Source organism: Abramis brama (assembly GCF_963993115.1).
Source record: "Abramis brama genome assembly, chromosome: 8".
Taxonomy (NCBI): Eukaryota; Metazoa; Chordata; class Actinopteri; order Cypriniformes; family Leuciscidae; genus Abramis; species Abramis brama.
In genome coordinates this window covers 4,323,993-4,349,561 of record NC_139970.1, presented here as the reverse complement: position 1 = coordinate 4,349,561, position 25,569 = coordinate 4,323,993, and the positions used below count along the sequence as shown (strand labels likewise).

Here is a 25,569-nt window from a genome sequence, read left to right as displayed (position 1 = left end):
TGTCTGTCATTGGGTCTGTCATTGGCTGAAGCGTTTCAGACCTGTCTGTCATTGGCTGAAGCGCTTCAGACCTGTCTGTTATTGGCTGAAGCGCTTCAGACCTGTCTGTTATTGGCTGAAGCGCTTCAGATCTGTCTGTTATTGGCTGAAGCGCTTCAGACCTGTCTGTTATTGGCTGAAGCTCAGGGATCCACCGCAGTAATTTGAAAAGGCCCAGCTCACCATTGCCCGGTCTGCACTTTTGTCAAAGTACTTTGTACTTTTGGTGGAAAATAAATGTAGCGAAGTTAAAATCTTTATTTTTATTCAACTCAAGTAAAAGTTAAAGTACCACAATTTAATTATTTGAAAGTATAATTACTTGCTTTCCGACTCTGGCACTTTTAATGCCGTACAAGTGTAGTATTTTTGAGTGACTGTCTGAGACTGACATCTAGTGGACGTTTTATGATCTGTGACTTTACAGCAGGGTTCATCTTTCTATTCCTGGAGAGACACAACAGGGTTTCATTTCAGCTGTTACTGAACACACCTGAATTAACTAAGAACGTTTTTTGCATTTAAAATAACATCCAGGTGTGTGGGAGTACGGTTGAAACTGAACTCTTAAGGAATAAGGCTGTCCAGGACCAGGAATGAAGAATCTGCTTTACAGACTTGTAGATAAACCTGTTTTGCACACGTCACTCAAACACAGAACCAGGAAACACATGAGTTCAGGGAAGGAGAAACTGAAGTGCAGTTGAGCTGTTGTGTGTTTGTGTGTCTCATGCTGTAAAATGGCAGAAGCCAGAATTTCAGTGGATCAGAATAAGTTCCTGTGTCCAGTGTGTCTGGATCTCCTGAAGGATCCAGTGGCCATTCCCTGTGGACACAGTTACTGTAAGATCTGTATTACAGGCTGCTGGGATCAGGAGGATCAGAAGAGAGTCTACAGCTGTCCTCAGTGCAGACAGACCTTCAGGCCAAGACCTGCTTTAGCTAAAAACACCATGCTGGCTGAACTGGTGGAGAAACTGAAGAAGACTAAACTTCCTGCTGACTGTTACGCTGGAGATGTGCAGTGTGACGTCTGTACTGGAAGAAAACACAAAGCGGTCAAGTCCTGTCTGGTGTGTCTGATCTCTTACTGTCAAAGTCACCTTGAACAACATGAGAGTTGGTTTAAAGGAAAGAGACACAATTTGACTGATGCCACTGGACGACTGCAGGAGATGATCTGCCAAACACATGATAAACTCCTTGAGGTTTTCTGTCGCACTGACCAGAAGTTTATATGCTTGCTGTGTACAATGGACGATCATAAAAACCACAACACTGTATCAGCTGCAGCACAGAGGACAGAGAAACAGGTATGAAACTACACACTTAGGCCTGTCGCGATAGTCAATAAATCAATAAATCGCACGATAAAAAAAAAATTAGCTCGATAATTTTTCCGCCCACGATAATTACATCTGCATGCTTGTTTGTTTTCCTCGTCTCTCTCTCTCTCTATTAAATAGACTGGATGACCACTCTCCGTTCCTTAGCGTATAGGAGGAGTGAACCCTCTTGTCAATTGCATGGTCTATGTGTGGGGAGGCGGCGCCGCGTAATACACACGCACTCCTAATCCTAACCAAGTATTTTCAGTGTGTAGCATATACACGCAATAAAGCACGTCTCCGTCTTCCCGACAGTAAATTACACAATCACTCAAGCGTTTGTTTAGTTGATAAAATAACAGGAGGACAGTGCAAAATGCTGTGGTATCCTGTTGAGGCTTTTTTTTATTTGTTTACAAAGGTCCTAACCGGCAGTTTTGCCTGTTATGGAATGTATCACTATTTATGTCTGAGCCTAATGTTTAATATTTTTTGAAGTGCAATTTTGTTTACATCCATTTTATTAATGTTTTTGGTAATTTATTCAAGTGAATTTTTTTTTACTGAGAGTCCATTGCTTTTATTGTTTTTGGTTGTTTTGTTCATTTTATGTGGATATTTAAAATGTTTTTCCATTTTCAATGTTTAATATTCTTAAGAAATAAAAGTTTATAGATCTTTGAAAAGGTGTACCTGCATTATTATGCCATTATCATTATATTAGATGAAAATGGTCTCGAACGACAATATTATCGTTTATCGCAATAATTTCTTGGACAATTTATTGTCCAGCAAAATTTGTTATCGTGACAGGCCTATACACACTGATGAAATAATGTTGACACTATTTATATTGGCACCATATGATCAGGAAACATCATTCACACTGCAGACGTCACAGAAGTGAACAGAAGCTGTAAGTGGACTTTCACTGCTGAGCGTATTTTAAGTATTTGAATTTAACTTAACAGAAAATATGGTGAAAATACACTGTAAACAATTGATCAACACAAACTTTTGTAAAACAAGCTTTAATGAAGCAACATAAAATAATGGAAAATATTTTGCAGGGGTGACCACGCTTTCTTAGTTTTCCCCAGACTGTGGAATGCTAGGGTATAATCAATGAGGAAGTTTTGATTTTGTATTTTTATGTTTTTATTGTGCAGCACATTGGTCAACCTAGGTTGTGCTTAATGTTGCTATATATAAAAAAAATACATTGACAAAATTGACATTGTTCCGTAAATCTGACTCCATTTGAACTATATAGAGCCGCAGGTCTATTATGCAGCTGAAACACTGTCATTGTGAAGCTTTACATCTGTGTCAGTTTCACTTATATGATACTTATGCTTGCTGTGTGAAACAGGTCTTATGCTTTATGTAAATTCATGTACAATGGTGGTAAAACTGATCAATCATCCCTTCGGGAGTTTGAACCTCCAGCCATTGGTTATTAATTCTACTGTTACTGGATTCAACTCTTCACATGATGATATAGTGACAGTATAAAGTGGCATCTGTGTTATTGGTTTGTGCTGCAGAAGCAGCTGAAGGAGACGCAGAGGTCGTTCCAGCAGAGGATCCAGCAGAGAGAGAAAGATCTTCAGCAGCTGAGAGAGGCTGTAGAGTCTCATAAGGTGAGTCTGGAGAAGAAGAGAAGTTTGAGAAGTCTCAGTCAGGACTCACTGAAGCTCACTGTGTGATTGTGATGTGTGTCCTAACAGCGCTCTGCACACACAGCAGTGGAGGACAGTGAGAGGATCTTCACTGAGCTCATCCGCTCCATTGAGAGAAGCCGCTCTGAGGCGACACAGCGGATCAGAGGTCAGGAAAAGACTGCAGTGAGTCGAGCTGAAGAACGACTGGAGCGACTGGAGCAGGAGATCAATGATCTGAGGAGGAGAGACGCTGAGCTGGAGCAGCTTTCACACACACAGGATCACATACATTTCCTGCAGGTAACAGAGATCGAGAAGAACAGGATCATAGTGGACTTGAGCAAGAGACTCTCAGAGAAACATTTCATGAGAGCAGAATGAGCCGCTGACTGAAGTGTTGATCTGTGTGTTCGGTTATTATATAATCATCAGTCAGACTCTCATCTGATAACCTTTTCAAAGAGACACTTATCAGTGTCATCTCATCTCTTAGGAAACAATTTTTGTAACTCTATCTTCTTGTGGTGGGGGTTCGAGAGCAAAAAGGGGGCTTATCTTAATGAATTATAATAAATTAACAAGACTGTACCATTCACACTCCGACTACGCCACCCAGGGAATTTCACCCAAAGAATTAGAATGAGCCCCTGCAAAAGGCATACACAGGTTTGTATCACCGATAAGAGTCAGAGACATGGGTCATCGTATAAAAAATAAACTTTATTGACAATTCTTAAAAAAGAACAATGTTAAAATAAATATGGAACACTTTGTTCCAAACCAACAGGCCACTAAGGGTTTAGGACAATGTCAAGGCCAGGGACGAGGGCTTACCAACAGAGGCAGAGAGTTAGACCATGCCACCCGCAGATGAAGGATCACTGAAATTCACTGTGCACACACGCGCACACATACACACACACACACACACACACACACACAGGTGTTAACACAACACACAGTGCGAAGATACCATCACCCAAATAAGCTAGTCCTCTACCCCTGGTGCTCAGGCCCTCCCAACACACACAAAAAGATGCACATCAAATAAATCATCACTTTGAGAGCTGGGTTGATTATCAAGCTCAATCAAAACACAAAGTAACCAAAATCAATTACTGCAACTAATGAGACAATAAACAGTTGCTGAAACAAAACCACAATGCCAACAAAATATATACACGTAAAGAAATCAACAAAGGAAACAAAATACCAACTTCAGTCAAACTTATGAATCGAACAAAGTCTGCAACTCAAGGAAGCAGGTAAAACAAAATGAAAGAAAACCCCCAAAATATAATTAGATTTAAGAAGAAGTAGACTGTTCAAACTTTAGAAAAAGAAAGAGCAAATACAACTGAAGAGAGCAAACAAAACAAAATTAAAGAATCAAATAAATTGGAATGAAAGAAAAAAACAAAAATCACAACCCAGACTCTAGCACTAATCTTGTATTATCAAATCAAAATAAACTAGAAACAATATAAAGGAGCCAAAGAGAACAAAAAATATTTGCTGAAGCCCCAAATTTGAAACGGGACAGCACTGCAGCCGTAAATGAACGTGAAGCACCCCGACTGGAATGCAGTTATGGGCCTTCACAAACCTATGAACAAAATTAGACTGTTACTCTGCTAGATTCATTCTCTCCTAACCTAATGTATGTGCACGTAAAACTAATACATACCGATCGTCGAGAGAAAGAGTCAATGCTTTATCAAGAGACTGTCACAATCACGCCAGACTCCACCCTCAATCAATCACAGCGCACTCCCTCTCCTGAGTACTGATCACACACACCTGTACATCATCAGTTCAGCAATTACCTCCAGCACTTAAGCCCCACTCTCACTCTCAGTCATTGTCCGGTATCGTTTGCATCAAGACGCTAACGCTGTGCTTACCTCTAGGACTCAAAAGCTGTTTCCCGAACTGTTTTCCTGCACTTCCAATTCCGACTACTCTTCGGTCCAGGGAGCTATCCCTCTGTTCTACCTCCATCGAAAGTCCAGTGGAGAAACGTTCGGTAGATATTCCTCCTTGTTATGCCCACTTCAGTGATGTATTCTGCCCCCAGCGAGCCTCCAAGCTGCCTCCACACCGGCCATGGGACTGTGCCATCGATCTGCTTCAGGGTGAGCCAGTGCCCCGTGGAAAGATTTATCCGCTGTCACTTCCAGAAGAGAAAGCCATGGTGGAATACATCAAGGAAGCTCTGGATCAAGGTTACATCCGTCCGTCTACTTCCCCTGCTGCTTCTAGCTTCTTTTTTGTGGCGAAGAAGGATGGAGGCTTGCGGCCCTGTATAGATTACCATGCACTCAACCGAATCACTGTCAAATTCCGTTACCCCCTTCCTCTCGTCCTCGCTGCGCTAGAACATCTCCGTGGTGCCACTGTCTTCTCCAAGTTGGACCTCCGCAGCGCGTACAGCCTCATCCGGATACGTGAGGGGGATGAATGGAAGACAGCCTTCGTGACCCCTACAGGGCACTATGAGTACCTCGTCATGCCATATGGATTGGCCAACGCCCCCTCCGTATTCCAGGACTTCATCCATGAGGTACTCCAGGAGTTCCTCCACAAGTCTGTCTTGGTCTACATAGATGATATCCTGATTTATGTATGGCCGAACATCACCACCACGTTGCGGAGGTCCTGAAATGCCTGAGGGATTTCCAGTTGTTCCTGGAGGCAGAGAAGTGCTCTTTCCACCAACCCTCATTGCAGTTCCTTGGTTATCACATCTATAACAGTGGCATCCGGATGGATGAGGGGAAGGTGGATGCCATCCGCAACTGGCCCATACCCACCACCATCAAGGAACTCCAACGATTCCTCGGATTCGCCAATTTCTACCGCCGCTTCATCCTGAACTACAGCACCATCGCCAGTCCACTTACTCACCTCCTACGCCACAAGCCCAAGTCTCTGTCATGGACACCTATTGCCACTCAAGCCTTCGAATCTCTCAAGAAATCTTTCACCTCCTCTCCCCTCCTGGTACATCCAGATCCAGAGAAACCCTTCGTCGTGGAGGTCGACGCCTGGGACGAGTGGGAGCGGTCCTTTCCCAGCATCAGGGGAACCCAAGTAGACTCCATCCATGCGCCGCCTTCTCCCGCAAACTCAACCCGGCGAAAGTCAACTACGACATCGGCAACAGGGAGCTGTTAGCCGTCAAGCTGTTGGCTCTTGAGGAGTGGAGACACTGGTTGAAGGGCGCACAACATCCATTCGTGGTGTTGACAGATCACAAGAATCTACAGTACCTCAGAGACGCCAAGAGATTAAACCCACGACAGTCAAGATGGGCATTGTTCTTTACACGTTTCCGCTTTACCATCTCCTACCTCCCTGGTTCCAAAAATACTAAAGCGGACGCTCTATCCCGTCTCCATAGTCCTGAAGAGAGGACAGAAGAGCCAGAACATATCCTGCCTGAGAACCTTTTTGTAAGTCCCATCACCTGGTCTGAGGAGACCCTGCCCTCCTCCAATGTCTCCACCAACACTCCGCCGGGTTGCTCACCAGGTTTGCTCTACATCACCCGAACACGACGCACTCCTCTCATCCATACTTCCCACACATCGCTGGGCACTGACCACCCAGGGGTCAATGAGACCCTCTCGCTGCTAAAAGAACGCTTCTGGTGGCCTAACATGGCAGCGGACGTCAGAAAGTACGTGAGAGGTTGCAAGGAATGCACCATTTCAAAGAGCCCTCGTCAACTTCCCTCCAGAAAACTTCATCCTCTGCCCGTTCCCAACAGACCCTGGTCACACCTAGGAGTCCTGTACCTGCATTCTAGTAATCATCGACAGATTCTCCAAGTCATGCTGTCTAATTCCCCTGAAAGGACTTCCCACCGCCATACAGACTGCAGAGCTGATGTTCAACCATATTTTCAGAGTTTACGGAATTCCCGAGGACATTGTGTGAGATAGAGGTCCTCAATTCATCTCCAGGGTATGGAGGGCATTCTTCTCGCTCCTAGGTGTGACCGTCAGCCTCTCCTCAGGTTATCATCCGCAGTCGAATGGGCAGACAGAATGGAAGATATACAGGAGATCGGACGTTTCCTCCGTACCTTCTGTCACGGCCACCAGAACTCTTGGAACCAGTTCCTGGGTTGGGCCGAATACACACAGAACTCCCTGCGGCAACCTACCACTGGACTCACTCCCTTCCAGTGCGTGCTTGGTTACCAACCCCCACTGTTCCCCTGGTCTGGGGAACCATCGGATGTTCCTGCTGTCGACTACTGGTTCCGAGAGAGCGAGAAGTTTTGGGACTCTGCTCACCACCAGCTGCAACGGGCACTGCGCAGACGTAGAATGACAATCACAATGTCACAATCATGCCAGACTCCACCCTCACTCAATCACAGTGCACTCCCTCTCCTGAGTACTGATCACACACACCTGCACATCATCAGTTCAGCACTTAAGCCCCACTCTCACTCTCAGTCATTGTCCGGTATCGTTTGCATCAAGACGCTAACGCTGTGCTTACCTCTAGGACTCCAAAGCTGTTTACCTGTTTCCTTGTGTAGCGAAAATGAGACGGAACAAACCCACAAACTAAATATTCTTTCAGAATATTAATTCAAACAGAATATTAAGTGAAGATTTGGGCAGGACTTGAGTATCTTCATCCATCTGTCACGGGGTCCAGGCGCCGCCCGGTCTGGTTTTAAAAGAGCCTCCCCCAACACCAACTAAATAATGAATGGACAATGCGAGGTCCCATGATGCAAACAGATTTCAGCAGGAAGAACGTGTCAATATGAGGGGGTTTCCAGAAGACAGATTGGTACAGAAACCCCCCCCCCCCCCCCCAACATTCCTGAACTCTCCTTAAGGACCTCTGAACAACAGACAGAGTTTATTTTCTCTTCACACCAAGAGAACTGATTCTTACCAATAAACTACATAAAATCATTTAAGAACAATTTTCAATGGACTTACAATCAAACAATCACGCAACTACCTAATCCTGTGTGTTTCCACCACTTATATGCATATTCTAATAAGATATGTTGTGATCCCATATAATTCATGTAAATGTTATAATCATTAGGTGTGTGTGAATGAAAATGTGTACTGTTTAATTTCGATGTGACCGTATGCTCATGACTCAAAAGATGGCCTGAATTACATATGTGTAAAATGTTCCATATTCTGATATTTCGAGATCATGCCTAAACTGTTGAATTTGGTCTTTTAGTTTCATTAGAGAAACCCCCCAGGGAAGACATAATTCATGACTTTGCACACAAAGCCAGTGTCTAATTGGTCCGCTCTCTTCAGGAGGGGGGACAAACTTTGAGTTAAAACCTTGGATTCTCTGTTAGCCAGCGCTCGAACCTCTCTCTCCGTGCGCTCTCTAAGCTCTAAGCTCTAAGCTCTCTCTCAAGACTAGTACCATGTAACAAACGAGCAGAAATAACCCAAATCAAGATCTGAAGAACATGGGTTAAACAATTTCATTCAAGCCATCTTACTACTCTCGTCTAAGTCTTCTTTTCTTTTCTAAGTCTTCCTTTATTTTCCGATTGAAAGTCTCGGTTTTAAGTTAAGTTTTGCTGCAAAGTTTCGTTCCACGATTCACGGCTGCAACGCACGCTTTCAACTTCAAAGACCATCAACCATCCGCGACCGCCAGCCACCACGTGACTGGTTCTCGCCCCATCTATCCAGGCACGAGGAGACCATAACCAACGAACGAACCCCTTTGACGCTGACCAAAGGAATTCCCAAAGGGAACCCCCAAAGCAAACGCAAGTAGATACCTCCAGACATTTGAAAGCTTAACTGGTGTATAATATTAACCTGTCTAAGAAACGATAGAAGGGTTAAAAATTAATGATTGATGGTTCGTTCCAGGTCAGGTCTTACAAGTGCATAGAAATTCGGAATTTTCTTCCTCTTACCCTTAAACTCCTTTCCAAACTCATCCTTCCTTTTTATTTTATTTTGTTCTTTCTTTGTTTCTTTTTGTAATTCTTGCTGTAACTTGTATGAACGTGTGCGTGTGTTTGTGTTAGATATTTTAGATATTAGTCGTATGTGTTAGTATATAATCAATAAAGTATTGTTCGCATTTTGAAAAGAGATTGCTTGTGTATGTGCTTATCAAATTTATTGTCTTGAACTTCGATCAAAAGTTACCTATGCTTTTACCCTATTTCTTAATTTACTGTTAGGGGGTTATTCTTTCTTGGCCAGGAAGATATTATATTTCCTAAAGTTAATAATTGTTTATGCTTTCTGTTCATTGGATGAACTGATAAATGATCATATTATTGATTCTGTTACAGTAAATTCTGAAAATAATTAAATTATTAATTATTGATCATAATCCGTTATGAATAATAATTAATGATATTTATACGGGCGTATAAAACGCTACACTTGTGACCTCACCAAGTCTTCCTCGTTGTTCCTCGTCTCCAGTGTGTGCTCCAGAGTCTTCTCCAGTCCTGTGTGTCTCCAACCGAATCTCCATCTAAAAGAAAACGAACTGAGTCATTCAAGTCTTTATCATCTGGATATCTACTCACCCACTTACCTTCACCTGCACTGCTGATCACTCATCTGGTTGTTCAAAATAAACTCACTTTACCTGTATCCGTGTGTCTGCCACTTCTGTCTTGTAACAGAGACAGCGAAACCGTAGCTTTCTCTGGCGAGGACCAGAGCAGAGAAACAACAGCAATCCAGTTACTGCATCAATTTCACAACTGAGAAAGGGAATAGATCAGGCAACGTTCTTAAATACAGAACAGAACAGATTAGTGAGAGATTAACAACAAATTCTCCCTACCTTCTCCAGTGTCCACATCCAGTTCATGCAAACAGCGATTACACAGTAACAAGCTTGTACAGCGGAAGACGGAAGCATGCTGTCCAAAACTAATCAGCGTCTCTAAAATGTACATTTGACAGAACGCACTTCACGTAACCGAATACACTTCATGACCTACAAACAACTAGCAGTATATTCTCCTTACCAGCTCAGGTGCTCGCATCCGGTTCCCAGGAAGTGATGACGGAAGCGTGTTAACGACGCAGCAGTTCACAAAAAGTGACGCATAACAGGCAGCACATACGTTCCTGTTTTTATAGCCCAGGGGCGTAGATAATAGGCTAGAATGACAAATAACAATGACAAAAGCAAAATCGCTATTCCTGCCACATTCTGGAAGATATATTTAGCTGCTAATTTCCACTAGTGCCACCAACAATTCAAAACTTCCATAACATGTAAACTTTAAAAAAAAATGCTTGATTTCTTATATCAATGGTGTACCTGATGGTACCAATATTGAGTAATGTTCACCAAAGATGCTCAGGTGATCTTAAAACCTGTTGAAATGAATATGCATTTTCATAATTGTTTGACCATTCCCTTGGGTTATTCTGGGTCAATGGTTATTCTGTGAGTACATGGAGTTGGCACTCTCCAGCTTCAGAGGAGGAGGATCCCTAATACTTTGGTCCTGGAGCTAGCACTCATTGACCTACATATTCTGTATGCTTCCACCCTTGAGGTCTCTCCTTTTCCCCCATTCCCACTAGCCCTAATGGATTATCTGGTCCTAAAAAGTTCCCTGGCCCTCCTTCATCTCTGCTGGTTCCGCCTAGCCTTCAACCCATCCACCATGGTTCCATGCTCTTCGGCTTCAACGTGGTTTGTCATCCCTCATATGCCCCCTCCCACCACCCCTTTGACGCCACAGGGCTCCTGCTTCCCTCTGGCTCCTCCTTCATCCTTGTTCCCACTGGATCTGCCTCGCTCTTTCAAGCCCCCAGTTTCACCTCAGTCCCGTGAGCCTGTGGCTCCTTCATGAACTTCCAGGTACAGCCCTGCACGGCCCAAAAAATCCAGCCCTGGATTTTTCCCAGAGCCCAACCCGGCCCTGGCCCATGGTGTTCAACCCCTAACCCGGCCCCAGCCCAACAACGTCTGCAATTTTTTAGCCCAAACCCAACCCGATCCAAGACCAACATCAATATCACTTCACGCTCTCTGACGCGCGCTCTCTGATTAGCGCTGTCTCTGCTATACGCACACACGCTACTAAGAGGTAAACTTTTATCATAGGCCTCAAACATAACTACCACCACCGACAATCATGCCCACAAATATTAATACAGACTGTCCATTAAAGAGAACCATAAGCATGCAGTAGAGAATTATATAGCCAAATGTGATCTAGCAGTAAATAAAGATTTATGGTGGCACGGCCTACCTTTTTTTGATGTTAAGTAACTTTATTGAAAAACAACGTTTCAAAGAACTCTTCACCAACTGGCTAACATTAAATAATAATAAAAAATATAATAAATAAAAAAAATCTGTTGAACTGAGTAGGCTACATGTACATTGGTCATCATTCACTGTTTATTCGTGAGTGTTGTGAAGAAAAAGAATAGCATCCACTGGTGAAGGCTTCAGGCTCATTGTTTGTTGTGGTAATCAAATCAAAACTCTTTCAAAATGCAGCTTTTCCCAAAGCATTTGGAACTTTTAGTAACTCCCCACGCTCCAACTTCGCCCTGATGCTCTGCATGGTCAACTGTCACCTAATGCATTGTACGCGTCATGTTACTCACGTAATCTCGTATTGCATGGCCTATTTATGATATTATCAATATATCAATATTTCATACAGTAGCCTGTGCTCTGCGCGTATATTATGGGCACGATGAAAGGAGAGAAGCTAAATGAGCCCGATCTGTAAAAAAGAGCCTGGCCCGAATGGACTCAGCGTGTCGGGCTTTGTCGGGACCTTACGGGCTTGCAGACCTCTAGTTCCAGGTCAGTGGTATTGCCCTAGGTCTTTGCACTTCGGCTCATTTGGTTTGTGGTCACACCCCGGCTCCAATGTGGCTCTTCCTCGAACCGTGGACTCCTCCTCCACCAGTCTTTCCATGGACTTATTTGACAGAGGGTTGTGGCCCCATCCCACTACTTACTGAAGGAGCATAGAGCTAAGATGGAGCCGATGGGTCAACAGGCCAAGGTGGAGTAGTGGGCTTGGAGGTCAGAGGTGGAGCCAGAGAATCCGTAAAACAAATACTAGTTTGGTTTCTGTTCCTGTGTTTAGTACCTTTGTCATATGCTGCAATTAGATCATCTTCTCATTCCTTACCTTTAAATGTTCTTTGCATTTTTTGCAAAAAATCACCATGTATTGTTTTTGCTAAAAATGCAGAGTCATTGTTACCATGTTAACAACTTACTGGCACCCCCTCCAGTTAGAAACGGCCCTGAATGTCAACATCATTGATGTGCTTGATCTGTTACATTTATATCATTGGCAGATGCTTTATCATCCAAATGATTTCATAAAAAGTTCACATATAGTGTAAATGGCAAACACTAGTATGTGTAGCTCTAATGACATATAATGAATATGCGAAGTGCTGGATTAAGGAGAGTTACTAAAGATCAACAAGAGCCGCACAAATCTGACAGTAGAGCAGGTTACTGATGAAGTGTGTAGGTGATGAGCTTTGATTTCTGTTTTCTCTAGAGTTTCCAGTCTTTCTCAGCTCCTCCTGAATCTACAGACGTAAATGACAATCTCTTCAGTTCTCTCTCCTCTTTTGTTGGCGTGAGAGAATCTGTCTGTCAGCTGAGAGACAAACTGGAGGATTTCTGCAAAGAGGAGCTGAAGAAGATCTCTGACAGAGGTAAAGTCCTGGAGATTCTGCTCTCAGAAATGATCCTCCATCATCTCAGATCATGTAGAAGATCATATTAGAAATGTCTTAGGAACGGATGCAGGGATCATTTTCTCTTGACATGATAATCACACTCTTCACGTCTGTTGATTTCCACAGTTACTTTCTCCAACATTGTTCCCAGGACCAGGAACGACTTCCTACAATGTAAGTCACTGAGAAAACAAGCAGAAGAACTCACTGAGTGTGTTCATGTTCTTCCTGGAGAAGTGAAAGAAAATGTGACAGAAGAGTTTTAGAGTTGATCATGTAAATGATGATGTGCTCAGGATATCTGGTAAACTGTACTTAGATTGAAAATGAAGAATGCAGTTACACTGAAAAAAAGGTATAACATTGATTCAACTTGAATAAAATGAGGTTCACACAAAATATTTTTAACTTGAGTCACCATAAATTAGCAAATTTGGTTGAACTTGTAATTTTCCTGGCTAAGGAATATACTGTATATACATTTTTAAACAGTTGGAGCCAGCTATTCAAAGTATTTTTTAGATGTCATCATTTGAAATTATTCTGTACACTCAAAAACAAGATTGTTCAATTTAATTTAATTAAGGGCAACTTTTCCACACAATTAGTTTAGGTCTGTTCAACAAGAATACAACAAGACTAGTTTTGATGAACCAACCTAATAGATTAAGGTTCCTGTGTTAACTAGCAAAAGTTTGCCCGCATGTTAAAGACAGTTATGTTTATTATTATTTAAAAGGTATTATTAATGTGAGTCATTATTGTTTCACAGAAAGGTTTTAGATTAAGCCAGGATTAGGGCTAATTTCAATTAGGGTATTTAAGTAGCTTTTTATAAACATGCCTTAGGAAAAAAAAACCTACTGTTGGTCATCTTGAGACAAAACAATGGCACTGACATATTTTAAGATATTTCAATGCAAGTTCCTTTCAGTTAAAACAGCTCAAACATGCATTTTAGTCTGGGATTAGCTTAAGCCTTGTCTGTGAAACTGGGGGTGTATGTAACATACGGTATGAGCACGTAAGTAGAGACTAGTCTCAGGGTACATTTACACAACAACAATAAACTTAAAATGGAAAAGTATTTCCATTGTGGTTTTCACGTACAGATGACAACATTGACAAAAAAATCCCCATTCACAAGGATCAGTGAAAGCGACTAAAAACACTGTATTATTCATGCCAGGCCAGAAGATGGCGATGTCGCTTTGTAAAGAAACTACGCGCCTAAAGACTGAACATGTTATATGTATGTGCACGATGTCACTTTTTGATTGGTGAATCTGAATGTAGTGTTTACATGAACGCTAAACAAGTGATCGGTTGATGTGTGTTTTAGCATTGCTAAGAAAATACCCACTCCTCCATGAGAGATACGAGACTGGTGCGTCTCACAGCTCATCAGTAATCACGTTCTCCCGCGGCCCTCAGCCTCGTCCTGCTCGCCACAGTAAACATAAGGAATGGTGACTGTAGAACGCAAAAGCCAAATCCCAGACATTTTGGGCGATCTCGAAATCCCGGGCAGACTCGTCACGGAGACTCACGATAAAATGGCGTCTTTTCAGTTTCGAGTCAACTAGTAGCTGCCCTCTGTAACCGGTAGGCATGGCTTGGGAGTGGCCTCGTAGGGCAGCGAAGCAAGTGCATTCTGGGATTACATTTTCTGGCTTTTCTCAGTCTAGAAGGCTCCAAATTCAAAAATAATTTCACATTTCTACTCATAGACTGTAAAAAAATATGGACAACGCCCCTTTGCTCTCTTCCATTGGTGAGAACTGAAGCACCAGTGTCCCGATATGGCGCTGACATCTTGGGGCTTGAGTCTGCGCAGTAGTGATCTCAGTACCAGACCTGCGCAGTAGTGAGCAGGAAGTAAAGCCGCAAAATCATGGCCCCGCCCTCACTCTCGGTGTGAAATAATTAATGATAGAAATTTGGATATTAAATTTAAAGCGTCAATCTCCTCAGTCCTCCGAAGATCCCCAAAAAAAGTCTGTTGGTGCTTCAGTGACTACTTCGCTCAGAGAACCTGTCAATCACAGCTGTCAATCATGACGTCACACCACTAACACAACTAAAAACAAACTTTAAAAACAAACACTTGAATTTACATCAGCGTGATAAAAACAACAGTAAATGACAGAAACCACCTTCGGTGATAAAGATATTTGAAGTGTAATTAAATTGTTTAGTTGGTCTCAAGTCCCGTTGAATAACACGGGGAGGCGGGGTTTATGGCGGGGTCACCGGGGGGTGATCGAGACGTTTTGGCTTCACTTTTCAGGGCTTGTGCGGCACGCTTGTTTCTACTACATAAATGACCCAATTTAAATACACATTCATCTTTCCAGAGGTGAAGTTTCCCTTTAATAAAAACGCTGTCTCAGTGTGGACGGAAGGCCAAAACAGAGAGAAAATTATGTTTTCAAACGAAAACGTATTAGGGCCAATCCCAATTCTACCCCTTACCCCTTCACTTTCCCCTTCCCCTCTGTTTTGTGTGTGCACGTGAAGGGGTAGGGCTATCTCAGTTCTCTTTTGGTTGGAGGGGTAGGGGTAAGGGGAAGGGCCAGATACCCCTTGAAACGAAGATTTTTCGGGACCACACTTCAAACGAAGGGGTATGAGAAATGTACCTGCATACACCGGCTACAGAGGCAACATGACTGCCAATAATCATTTTCTTTGTCACATTCAATCTTGTGTTCATATTTACAGTCATGTTCTTCAAAGAAACGGTTGCAAAAAATCGTTAAAGTTCGTTAACAATATGACGCGTGTAAAAAGCAAAAGTTTGAAGCGAAGTGGACGCGCGAATGAGGCGAATTCGCGTCCACCGCGCCGCACTAAACGCCTCATTCGCGCCGCAAGACCTCCAGACGCACGCAAACGCGTCTTAACATTGAAATCACTCGCGCCAGGCACTCTATTCGCGTTTGGTGTGAACGCAGCTTTAGGCGTCGAAGATATTGTCATCTCCATTGTTTTCTGCAAACTTCAGAAGAAAAATACAAAAAATAGCTGTAACTCACGCAAGTCTACAGCTGACAACGGCATCTTGGAAGTCTGTGATAAACATTGGCGCTTCTCCTGTGACATAGGCGTTAGCGATGATGTATAATGACATGTAATGGTGTAGTAGTGGTGTCCCATTTCTTAGGGGAATATTTTCACCCCTACGCCTTGACACTCTGTTTCAAGGGGCAAGGGTTAGGGGTAGGTGAAGGGTTAGGGGTAGGCGAAGGGGTATAAAATAGAATTGGGATTGGGTCTTAGTGTGGAGATGGCCTGAGTAAACTCAAACTCAAAATCAAGTTCAGGACAAACGCTTCTTGATTTGTACCTTCTGAACATGCTTGTTAGCAGTTAGCACACTCAGTTCCCATCACATGCTCAGATGGCAAACGGACAACTGAAGTATACTTTCGGCTTTAAGTACTAGTTGGATGTTGTGAGTCTTCTAACCAGCTAACAAATTGTGTGTGGATCTGCATGCTATGGTGAGTGAGATTTGATTTCACTAAACCTGTCGTTGCTTCCTACCTCATTCTTATGCTGTAGTTTACGTGTAGCTCTGGTGACCTACACAGGTCTTCTCCAATCAGCTCCCGCTCATCTGCATACACTCGAGAGCCACGCCCACATCTCAACATCCAATCAACAAGCAGTGAATAGAACCAAGCACCGCCCTACTTTTTTTTTTCTAATAATCTGATCAAATTCTACGTTCATCACAATATGGAAGAAAAGATCTGATGCTGCTTCCGTTACATCGTGACGTTAAATGGCAGCAGTGACTGTTGATGCCTTGATTTAGTTTATGATTCAGAGTTGTATGTAATTGAGCAGTTAAGAAAAAAATTATGGATTACATTTCTGGTTGGATGCTCTTTGTTTCACACAGTCTGATCAGGAGCATGAGTGTTTGCATGTGTGTGTGTATTTATTATTGATCTAATGTTTGGTGTGAAATGTGTCGTCACTGCAGACGCTAGATGAGACGTATGAGGGGTTTTGTGGCGTCTGTTACATGCTCTTCAGTTTCAGATTTGTAAAAGACTTGCTTCTGAAAGCTTCAGTCGTGTTGTTCCAAACTTTGTCTTGAACATCTGTTGTTGCATTAGCTGAAACTATTATTTTTCTTATTCTTTTTGACAGTTTCGTCTGTGCATCTGTTTAATTAGAAGCTGTGAATACTGTTAAAGTTTGACTAACTCTGAAACGGCTGTAAAGAATGATTGTCAGATCAGTGTGCAGGTGTCTGGGCCTCGACCATGTGGTTCATCGTGCTTCACGTGTGTTTTCTCTCTGTGTCGCACAGATGAAGATTCTGAAACCGCAGTGAGGAATCTGAAAGGAAATCTGTATCCGGACGGAGCTGACGGGGCGTCGGATCACGGTAGGTTTTTTCCAGCTGTGGTGGCAGGCCTATTTCCATAGGGGTACGGGGTGTCACCTCTGGGTGATTTGACCATGCCCCTCCCCCTGGTGCTTAAACCTCACCCAAGAGTCATGCACTCACACACAGGCCACTTAAGGGGAATTGAAAAAACTAATTTCGCAAGATATTTATTTGCAAAGATTTCAACTGCCACAGTAAGAGAAGGCTATATTCACAATCTATGGCAAAAATACTAATAGAGCAGCAAAACCTATTTTAGAAAAATCACTAGTTTTTATAAACTATAATTTTATAATTGTATAAAATCTGAACATTGAGTAAAAAAAAAATATAGAGGGGAACAAATAAATGGTAAAATGTTACACATTTCTCTTTGTATTGTTTTAAAATACATTGACGAAAAACAAGTGTGTGAGTATGTATATATATATAATATCTCACTGAAATTAGGCCATAAAACCCATACTGATTGTTCACAAGACTTTTGAAAATTGTATCATGTAGCCTAGAATTTTTGCTTCAAAACTGAAAATCATCCTGCCCACTCAATCACATAAAACATAATGATTTAAAATTTGTAAGACATGTGAGTAAGAAAGCTCTATGAAAGAATTCTAAAGAATTGCTTTTTGATTGTTTAGATTTATTTACAACACAAAATAGTCAAAGATACAAAGGACAAAAAGGCCCATTATTGAACAGGCTGATCTAAACAGAGACATGAACAGTCACACACCTTTGTGCCATTCCTGAAACAGTTCCTGATTGCCATACCTGTCATTTCCAAGGTGTTTGCTTCACTTTACCATGTTCATGTACAGAGACTCGTGTGAATGTTGAAGTCAGCAGGACTAATCAGTGACTTCTGGTCCCTGTAAAAAAAAACAAAAAAACACTGTAAACGGCCTGCTCGATCTGGAGAAGAAAATCTAATTGTGATTTTTCTAGTTAAAATTGCAATTTAAAAATCACAAAACTAAAAAAAATATATATGAGAGAGACAGTAAACGCGCATCATGTTTATTTTCTTTATTTTGCGCAAATCACAACATTTTGTTTTTATTGTGTACACAAGTAAAAGTAGACATTTAACAGTATTGAATTATATATACATGTGTGACAAAAATCGACAGTTATTTGAGTCTCTTTCGCACTGATAAGAAGAAAAGCGAGGCTATTGCGCCAGTGCAACGGTCGACTCCAGGCTGTTAAAACACAAACTACTTTCTAATCCCAAAGTGTGTTTGTAGAATGTGTACCATAAGTAGCTCATGGATTATCAGCACTGAGAGCGAGTGTGTGTTTGCAGACTCTGATGGCGAGTGTGTGTTTGCAGACTCTGATGGCGAGAGTGTGTGTTTGCAGACTCTGATTGAGAGTGTGTGTATGCAGACTCTGATGGAGAGAGTATGTGTGTGTGTGTGTGTTTGCAGACTCTGATGGAGAGTGTGTGTTTGCAGACTCTGATGGAGAGTGTGTGTCTGCAGACTCTGATGGAGAGTGTGTGTGTGTGTTTGCAGACTCTGAGGTCACACTAGTGTGGGAGAAGCAGCCGACTGCAGCCGAGGAGCAGAGAGCCAGACGCCTGAAGCTGCCGCCCACCTTCCTCTGCAGCGTCAGCAGCGACTCCGACTCCGAGCGACCCGGCAACTTCAGCGCAGAGCTACACACACTGCAGCATGCTCAGGTCAGTGGACTTTCTGAACATTGACATGAGACGTGATAAGCAGTTGGACTCATGTGGACTCGTGTGTCTTGTTCTGGACAGAGGCCTTCCCATGATGCAGCAGCAGAAGAGCCTCCTGCGGACGGCAGCACTGACCTTTCCACGAAGAGGAGCAGCGAGAGCGAGTCCAGCTCCACTGTAGGTACACGTGTCCTCCGATACTCGGGTCCGTGCTACACTTCTGCAGCAGCGCTGCCCTGGACACACTCCAGTTTAACGTCTAGCGACTATAAGAGCAGAGCAGCAGAGGGCCGTTTATCTGTCGTGTTAAAGAAGGATTCTGACATGAAAAAACATTTCCAGAACACTGATAACTGCCTGTGATCGGCTGACACGTTTGATAACTGAAAGGAGACACGCCTGTGATTGGCTGACACCTCTGCATAAGAAATAAGTACTACATGTGGAGCTCTTCTGAAAACTAAACTTCTACTCTTACAGCTGAAGAGATTATCTATTGTGAAAGGTGTTGATTACAGCATTAGATTTAGATCATCTCATGTTGCATAAAAGATAGCCAATCACAGTCATCTCTGCGAACTCTCACAAATGCTTTCATCATTACACAGTGCAAACACGATATAAACAAGAGATTCATCTTGCAGCATAGACGGTCACTGATTATAACAAGAGAGCAGAACTCACTGAATGAAAACACACTGACACGACGACAAGACAATGAAAAACAGTTCAAGTTAAGTGTTTCTAACCGAAAATAAGGAACATTTTTATTATTAGAATTGGATGCTGCTTTTTCTTTCCCCGGTATAGAAATGATAAAACATCACTGAAACCATGATATCGGTTGAACCAGTTTCTTCTCTATAATACACCATCATCTGTAATCAGACAGAATATGTTTTATATGGGGAGGTGGGCTAATATAATAACCACCGCTTTTCTAACATGTGGGAAGTTCAGCCCGGGGTCAGAGAGTGAATCTCAGGGACGTTCATTCAAACTCAAGCAGCATTTGCCTTCTGAATGATTCTGTTCGCTCTCGTCTGACGTCTTTGCTCTTCTCCAGCAGGTCTTCCTTTTGCATTTGCATCTGAGAGTGCGTTTACATTTGCAGACTTGGCAAAGACTTCAGGAGGATGTGCCGCATCTGCATCTGAGAGTGCGTTTATATTTACAGACCTGGCAAAGCGTTCAGGAGAATCAGGAGAATATGCCTTTGGCAAAAAAGGTGAGTTCTGTTAACATCTTAACCAGTGTTAAACCAGTGTGTCTGACTGATTCATTAGATTTTATTTTCTATAAATAAAGAGTGCAGTCAAATTCACAATTATTTCTGTTGAGTTGTCTAACAGGGCTGAGCGAAAAATGATGAAATTATGATGGGGGGGGAATGAATTTCTCATTCTCAATTCCATATTGAGAATGAGAAATCTAGCCTGAAGGTGTAGTCCCAGCCAGAGCTCAGGAGAGAGAGGGACACGCGTACTGTCTGAGGTGTGAACTGCTGCTCTCATCAACACACAGGAGCCAGTGTTCTCACCTAATACAGGACATCTCAGTTCGGGATGCACTGATGCCGATGCTTAGTGCTGTAGCTATCGATTATTTTAGTAATCGAGTATTCTTGTGGAAATAAAAATAGATCCAAAATGAACAACAGCCTTTAAAATGACTTAAAAATACAAATAGCTAACACTTTACAATAAGGTTAATTATTTAACATTAGTTTACTACTTTAGTTAACATACTAAGAATGAACAATACTTCTACAGCATTTATTAATCTTAGTTAATATTATTTTTAACATTTACTAATACATTATTAAAATCAAAGGTTGTATTTAACATTAATGTACTGTGAACTAACATGAACAAACAATGAAACTAACAAAGATTAATAAATACAGTTACATGTGTATTGTTCATTGTTAGTTCACGTTGGTTAATACAGTAACTAATGTTAACTAATTAACCTTATTGTAAAGTGTTTATATAAACCTAAATATATAATAGCAAGAAATAATTATTTGTTCAAATAAAGTATCAAAGTAATCATATGGGTTTTATTGAACAACGTTGTTAAAATACACCATGTCAAATACATGATATAAACTATAAACATAACATATATCTAATGTCAAAACAAATGTCCGCAGAGAGCTTCAACGGCCTGGTTGCACTAAGGCATGATCAAACCCTTGTTTAACATTGGCCAAACAAAATTTGATTAAAATGTCAACTTAATCTTTAATAAAACATGCAATCTCAGTGCAAAGGTTAAACTTTTATTTTGAAATCACGATGAACATCAATTTGCATATTTCGGAAAGATATTTATGTATTCTCCTGTGTTGGCGTAGATTGCGTTACGAATCTTGGGTAACGGCACACACTGCGTGTAGATGAACGATATAAGCCACACAAACTCACAGCACGCAGAGATGGAGTTGGAGAAATTCGAGACGCTGACAAGCATATAAATGGTAACAGTGCAACTATGGTACGCGTCCGAGGTTTTGCGTTCCCAAATGCAGATTATTGGAAACCTAAACCAACAGCACATGCAGAAACTGAGGCTATGTTTACACAGAAACGATCTGAAGAGAAAACGCAAAAGTGGCGTTGCTTTATCACTTTTTATTCTGCGTTTAGACGAGCGTTATGGGGGGGGGGAATCTGCGTGCACATGGTGACGCAAAAGTGTGTGAAATTCGATGTAGTATGCACTCCAGGCGGCTAGGTGGCAATGTGAAGCACTGCCACACAACAACACCAAGTCCGCGCGCCTGCGTACAACCTTCCTTCTACTACAGACTTTTGCGTTTTTACCAGGGGGCCAATGTTTCATAAAAAATTTAAGCTTCCCCGGGCGCCGCCATTGGCTAGCGGACCCCCTCCTGCTGTTAGCATTCCATTGACTCCCATTCATTTTGGCGTCACTTTGACAGCGAATAACTTTAAATCTGAGGCGTTTAAAGACTACATTTGTCCATTATTTATTTCTAAAGAAACACGAAAATGTATAAAAGGCTCCATTAACTTGTATCTTACGTTATGGCCCCGTAGAAGCAGTTTTTGTAAAAATAGGGATTAGTTAGTTCTCTAACGATTGCGTCATAACCTGCGACTCTCTGTCGCACAGTAGAGAGATTACCGTATGGATAGGAGGAGAAGCTCGCAGGCAATCGGGGAGATGTGGAGGCAAAATGACAAAATAATTAATCAGAATACTTAGCAAAAGTTTCTCCTGCTCCTAGCTCATGGACAGCTCCTACTCACACTCTCCGTCTCTGCAAGATTCTGAAGGGAATGATTCAGATTTCTCTTGGCACAGCTACTAGAAGACAGACGGGTTGCTCACGTCACATCTACGTCGTCAAGCTCAGTTTGAGTCTGTGCAGTCGCTCGGCCATCAGGAAGAGAGAGCTTCTGACTGACTTCACTTTTCTCTGTTGAATCCAATGTAGTCGTTGTGTCCATTTATTACACTGTCTTTTGGTTTTTACCCTTTAGACAGGAACGAGACAGTGGAGCATTTTTAAGATTTCCACTCTGGAGGGTGGTTTCACTTTTTTGCGTTTTTAAGCCCCAAAAATGCAGTCGCCGTCTAAACGAAAGGCACATCTGATAAAATATTTTTACGTTTTCACCCGCGAACGTTCTTGTGTAAACAGGGCCTGAGTGTGTGTGAGCAGCGTCTTCTCTGTGGGGGAAAAAAGCGCTTTTTTTTTTTTACTGAATCACCGCCTTTGTGAATTCATGATAACACAATGCTATATTATGATTGCAAATGGTTTTAAAGAGATCGCGTAGCCTTAGAAAACGGTGTAATAATGCGGTTCATGGATTCTCGTCTGTGGAAAGCGCCACTTCCGGTATTTAGCCTGTTACTCGACACGGGTAAATTGCAGTGGAGGATTTTTTAAAATCGAGTACTCGACTTTAATCGAGGAATCGTTACAGCCCTACTTACATTTCTTCTTTTTTTTTGCTTACTGATACCTGTATTTTACTAATTTTGATACTACTAGCCTAATTAATGTAAATTTAAAACATTATAAAAGACAAGTAAAGTAGTCAGTCAGAGTAATAAAATGAGGATAAATAATAGAATTACAAGCAAGTACAAATAAAAACAATAGAACAAAAATACAAATGAAATAAAGTGTTTTTCAGGTTCACTTTCAGTTCGACTCGCTCCATCTCACTATGGGAAACGCCTCTTGTGTGGTCATCCATGAATCCCTATACAGTCAAGCCAGCGCTCCCGGCAAGCCCCACTCCTTCCTATATAAACAGCAGCGCTGGCCCTAAATGGTTACAATTTAGTTTAATGTGACAGTTACATTGTACTTACTCTAGTCTCTAGGTACTGAGTAATGTTAAGTAACTACATGTTCTTATTATAGAGTTAGGGTTTGGTTTAGGGTTAGTTACAGTGGTGGTCAGAATTAATGGCACCCCTGGTAAATGTGATAAAAAATGGCTGTAAAAAATAAATCTGCATTGTTTATCCGTTTGATCTTTCATAAAAAAAAAAAAAAATGCAAAAATGTAACTTTTAATTTAAGTAAAAGAATTGAAAGTGGGGGGGAAATCACATTATGAAATAAATGCTTTTCTCCAAAACACGCTGGCCATAATTATTGGCTCCCTGTTATTAAATACTTTTTGCGACCTCCTTATGCCAAGATAACAGATCTGAGTCTTCTTCTATAATGCCTGATGAGTTTGGAGAATAACTGACAAGAGATCAGAGACCATTCCTCCATACAGAATCTCTCCAGATCCTTCAGATTCACAAGTTCATGTTGGTGCTTCTTCTCTTCAGTTCACTCCACTCATCAGGTCAGGGAACTGGGATGCTCATGGCAGAAGCTTCATTTTGTGCTCCGAAACACATTTTTGTGTTGATTCTGATGTTTGTTTTGGACCGTTGTCCTGATGGAAGATCCAACCACGGCCCATTATAAGATTTCTAGCATAGGCTGTCAGGTTTTGATTTTTTATCTGTTGGTATTTGCTAGAATCCACGATGCCATGAATCTGAATAAGATGTCCAGGACCTCCAGCAAATAAATAGGCCCACAACATATAAGATCCAGCAGTGTATTTAACCGTAGGCATGGGGTACTCTTCATCCCTGTTTGCACCAAACACATCTGGTGGCTTTGCTGCCAAAAAGCCCTTTTTTAGTTTGATCTGACCACAGAATCCGGTCCCTTTTGAAGATCCAGTCGTGTCTGACAACTGAATATGCTGGAGTTTGTTCTTGGAGGAGCGAGGAGGATTTTTCTTGAAACCCTCCCAAACAACATGTAGGGGATGTAGGGTTTTTTTTTTTTTTTTTTGGCTTTCTGACCCCAAGACTCCAGTAAACTCTGCAATTCTCCATCTGTGATCCTTGGAGAGTCTTTGGCCACTCAAACTTTCATCCTCACCGTCCATTAAGACAATATAGACACACGTCCTCTTCCTGACAGATTCGTAACATCTTTAGTTGATTGGAACTTCTTAATTATTGCCCTGATGGTCAAAATGGGGATTTTAAATTCTTTAGATATTTTCTTACAGCCACTTTCTATTTTGTGAAGCTCAACAATCTTTTGATAAAACTGTCCGAAAGACAAGTTACCACTTGTCGTAGGGTGTCAGGCCAAATAAAACATTAAGGATAGTGCAATGCTTTACCAAGAAAATAAGTTTTCTCAAATTACCAGTTAAACATGGCTTCTTCTATGAAGTATAAGTCCAGAGTACCTTCCCACACTTGCCCTGGGGGATCCGGTCTGCACAGGCACCATTACAGACACCGATCTCTTCACGGGGAATTCCTGTTGGAAGGGGTGATAATGGGAATGATTTCAGATCGCAGGGTAGTCACCACAGACCGGGTTGGAGAGTGATAACGGAGGGAAACCTTGTGAATGGAGCGTGGGCCGAACCAGTCAAAGTAATGCAGATAAATTGTCTGGAGCTTCTTGCGGTATCTTTTACCCTCAAACACTTCGGTCAGCAGGCGCTCTCTCTCTCTCTCTCTGTCTCTCTCTCTCTCTCTCTATCATTGTGTTTTTATAAGCCACTCATAATGTGTTTGTACATACTGCTGCTGTCATTATAGCTTTTGGCAGTCTTATGTTTTTAGTGTTTTGTTGTTTTAGTGTTCAGTGTCACATGTTTATTTCTGTAGATGCAAATTTTTCGTGGTCAAACGCCGGTGCCATGGTCTTTGGTAGTGCACCAGTGCGAATTGAAAGAGGGGAAGCACACAATGAAGGAGAAGAGGAGGGCAGTGATGACGAATCTCCCCGTAATGAGGAGATCTACTTTAAGCCGATCGTGTCCTTGCCAGAGGTGAGTGTGTGTGAGGTTAATCCAGGGCTGCACGATTAACCGGAATTAAACCTGAGTGCAATTATGAAATCACAGCGTTTTATATGCGCAGTGTGTTTCATGATGAAGTGCAGCACTGAGATCAGAGCGGATCGATCAATTTGCAGTGAATCTGCTCTATCTCAGCAAGCGCTGGGAGTTCGAGTCACTCATAACCTGCATCTTTCCAACCTTGCAGAAGCATTTACAAACCTGTTGCCCAACAAATAGGAACATTTAATGACATGTTTTTACTCACTTCACTTCATAACATCAGTCGAGTGTTTGAAATAACTTACATTTGTGGTGTAACGTGGCAATCTTCGATTGGGACAGAATGATAT

General features: G+C 42.0%; 1 protein-coding gene across 4 annotated transcripts in view; it reads left to right on the top strand.

The window, feature by feature from the left end:
* Positions 1–689: 689 nt before the first annotated feature.
* The window catches only part of LOC311088049 (uncharacterized protein), a 37,424-nt gene continuing 12,544 nt past the window's right edge, over positions 690–25,569 (top strand). Inside the window, exons 1-11 of one of the 4 annotated variants that reach the window (XM_084121687.1) lie at positions 690–1,352; positions 2,915–3,010; positions 3,098–3,331; positions 12,576–12,735; positions 12,886–12,933; positions 17,087–17,164; positions 18,628–18,661; positions 18,695–18,854; positions 18,936–19,035; positions 19,921–20,082; positions 25,044–25,207. In XM_084121687.1, the coding sequence (XP_083977813.1) occupies positions 780–1,352; positions 2,915–3,010; positions 3,098–3,331; positions 12,576–12,735; positions 12,886–12,933; positions 17,087–17,164; positions 18,628–18,661; positions 18,695–18,854; positions 18,936–19,035; positions 19,921–20,082; positions 25,044–25,207 (1,809 nt within the window). In that variant the 5' untranslated portion in view covers positions 690–779. Of the gene's footprint in view, positions 1,353–2,914; positions 3,011–3,097; positions 3,332–12,575; positions 12,736–12,885; positions 12,934–17,086; positions 17,165–18,627; positions 18,662–18,687; positions 18,855–18,935; positions 19,036–19,920; positions 20,083–25,043; positions 25,208–25,569 lie in introns of all 4 variants that reach the window. The other 3 variants (XM_084121689.1, XM_084121688.1, XM_084121690.1) reach the window with 3 other exon arrangements.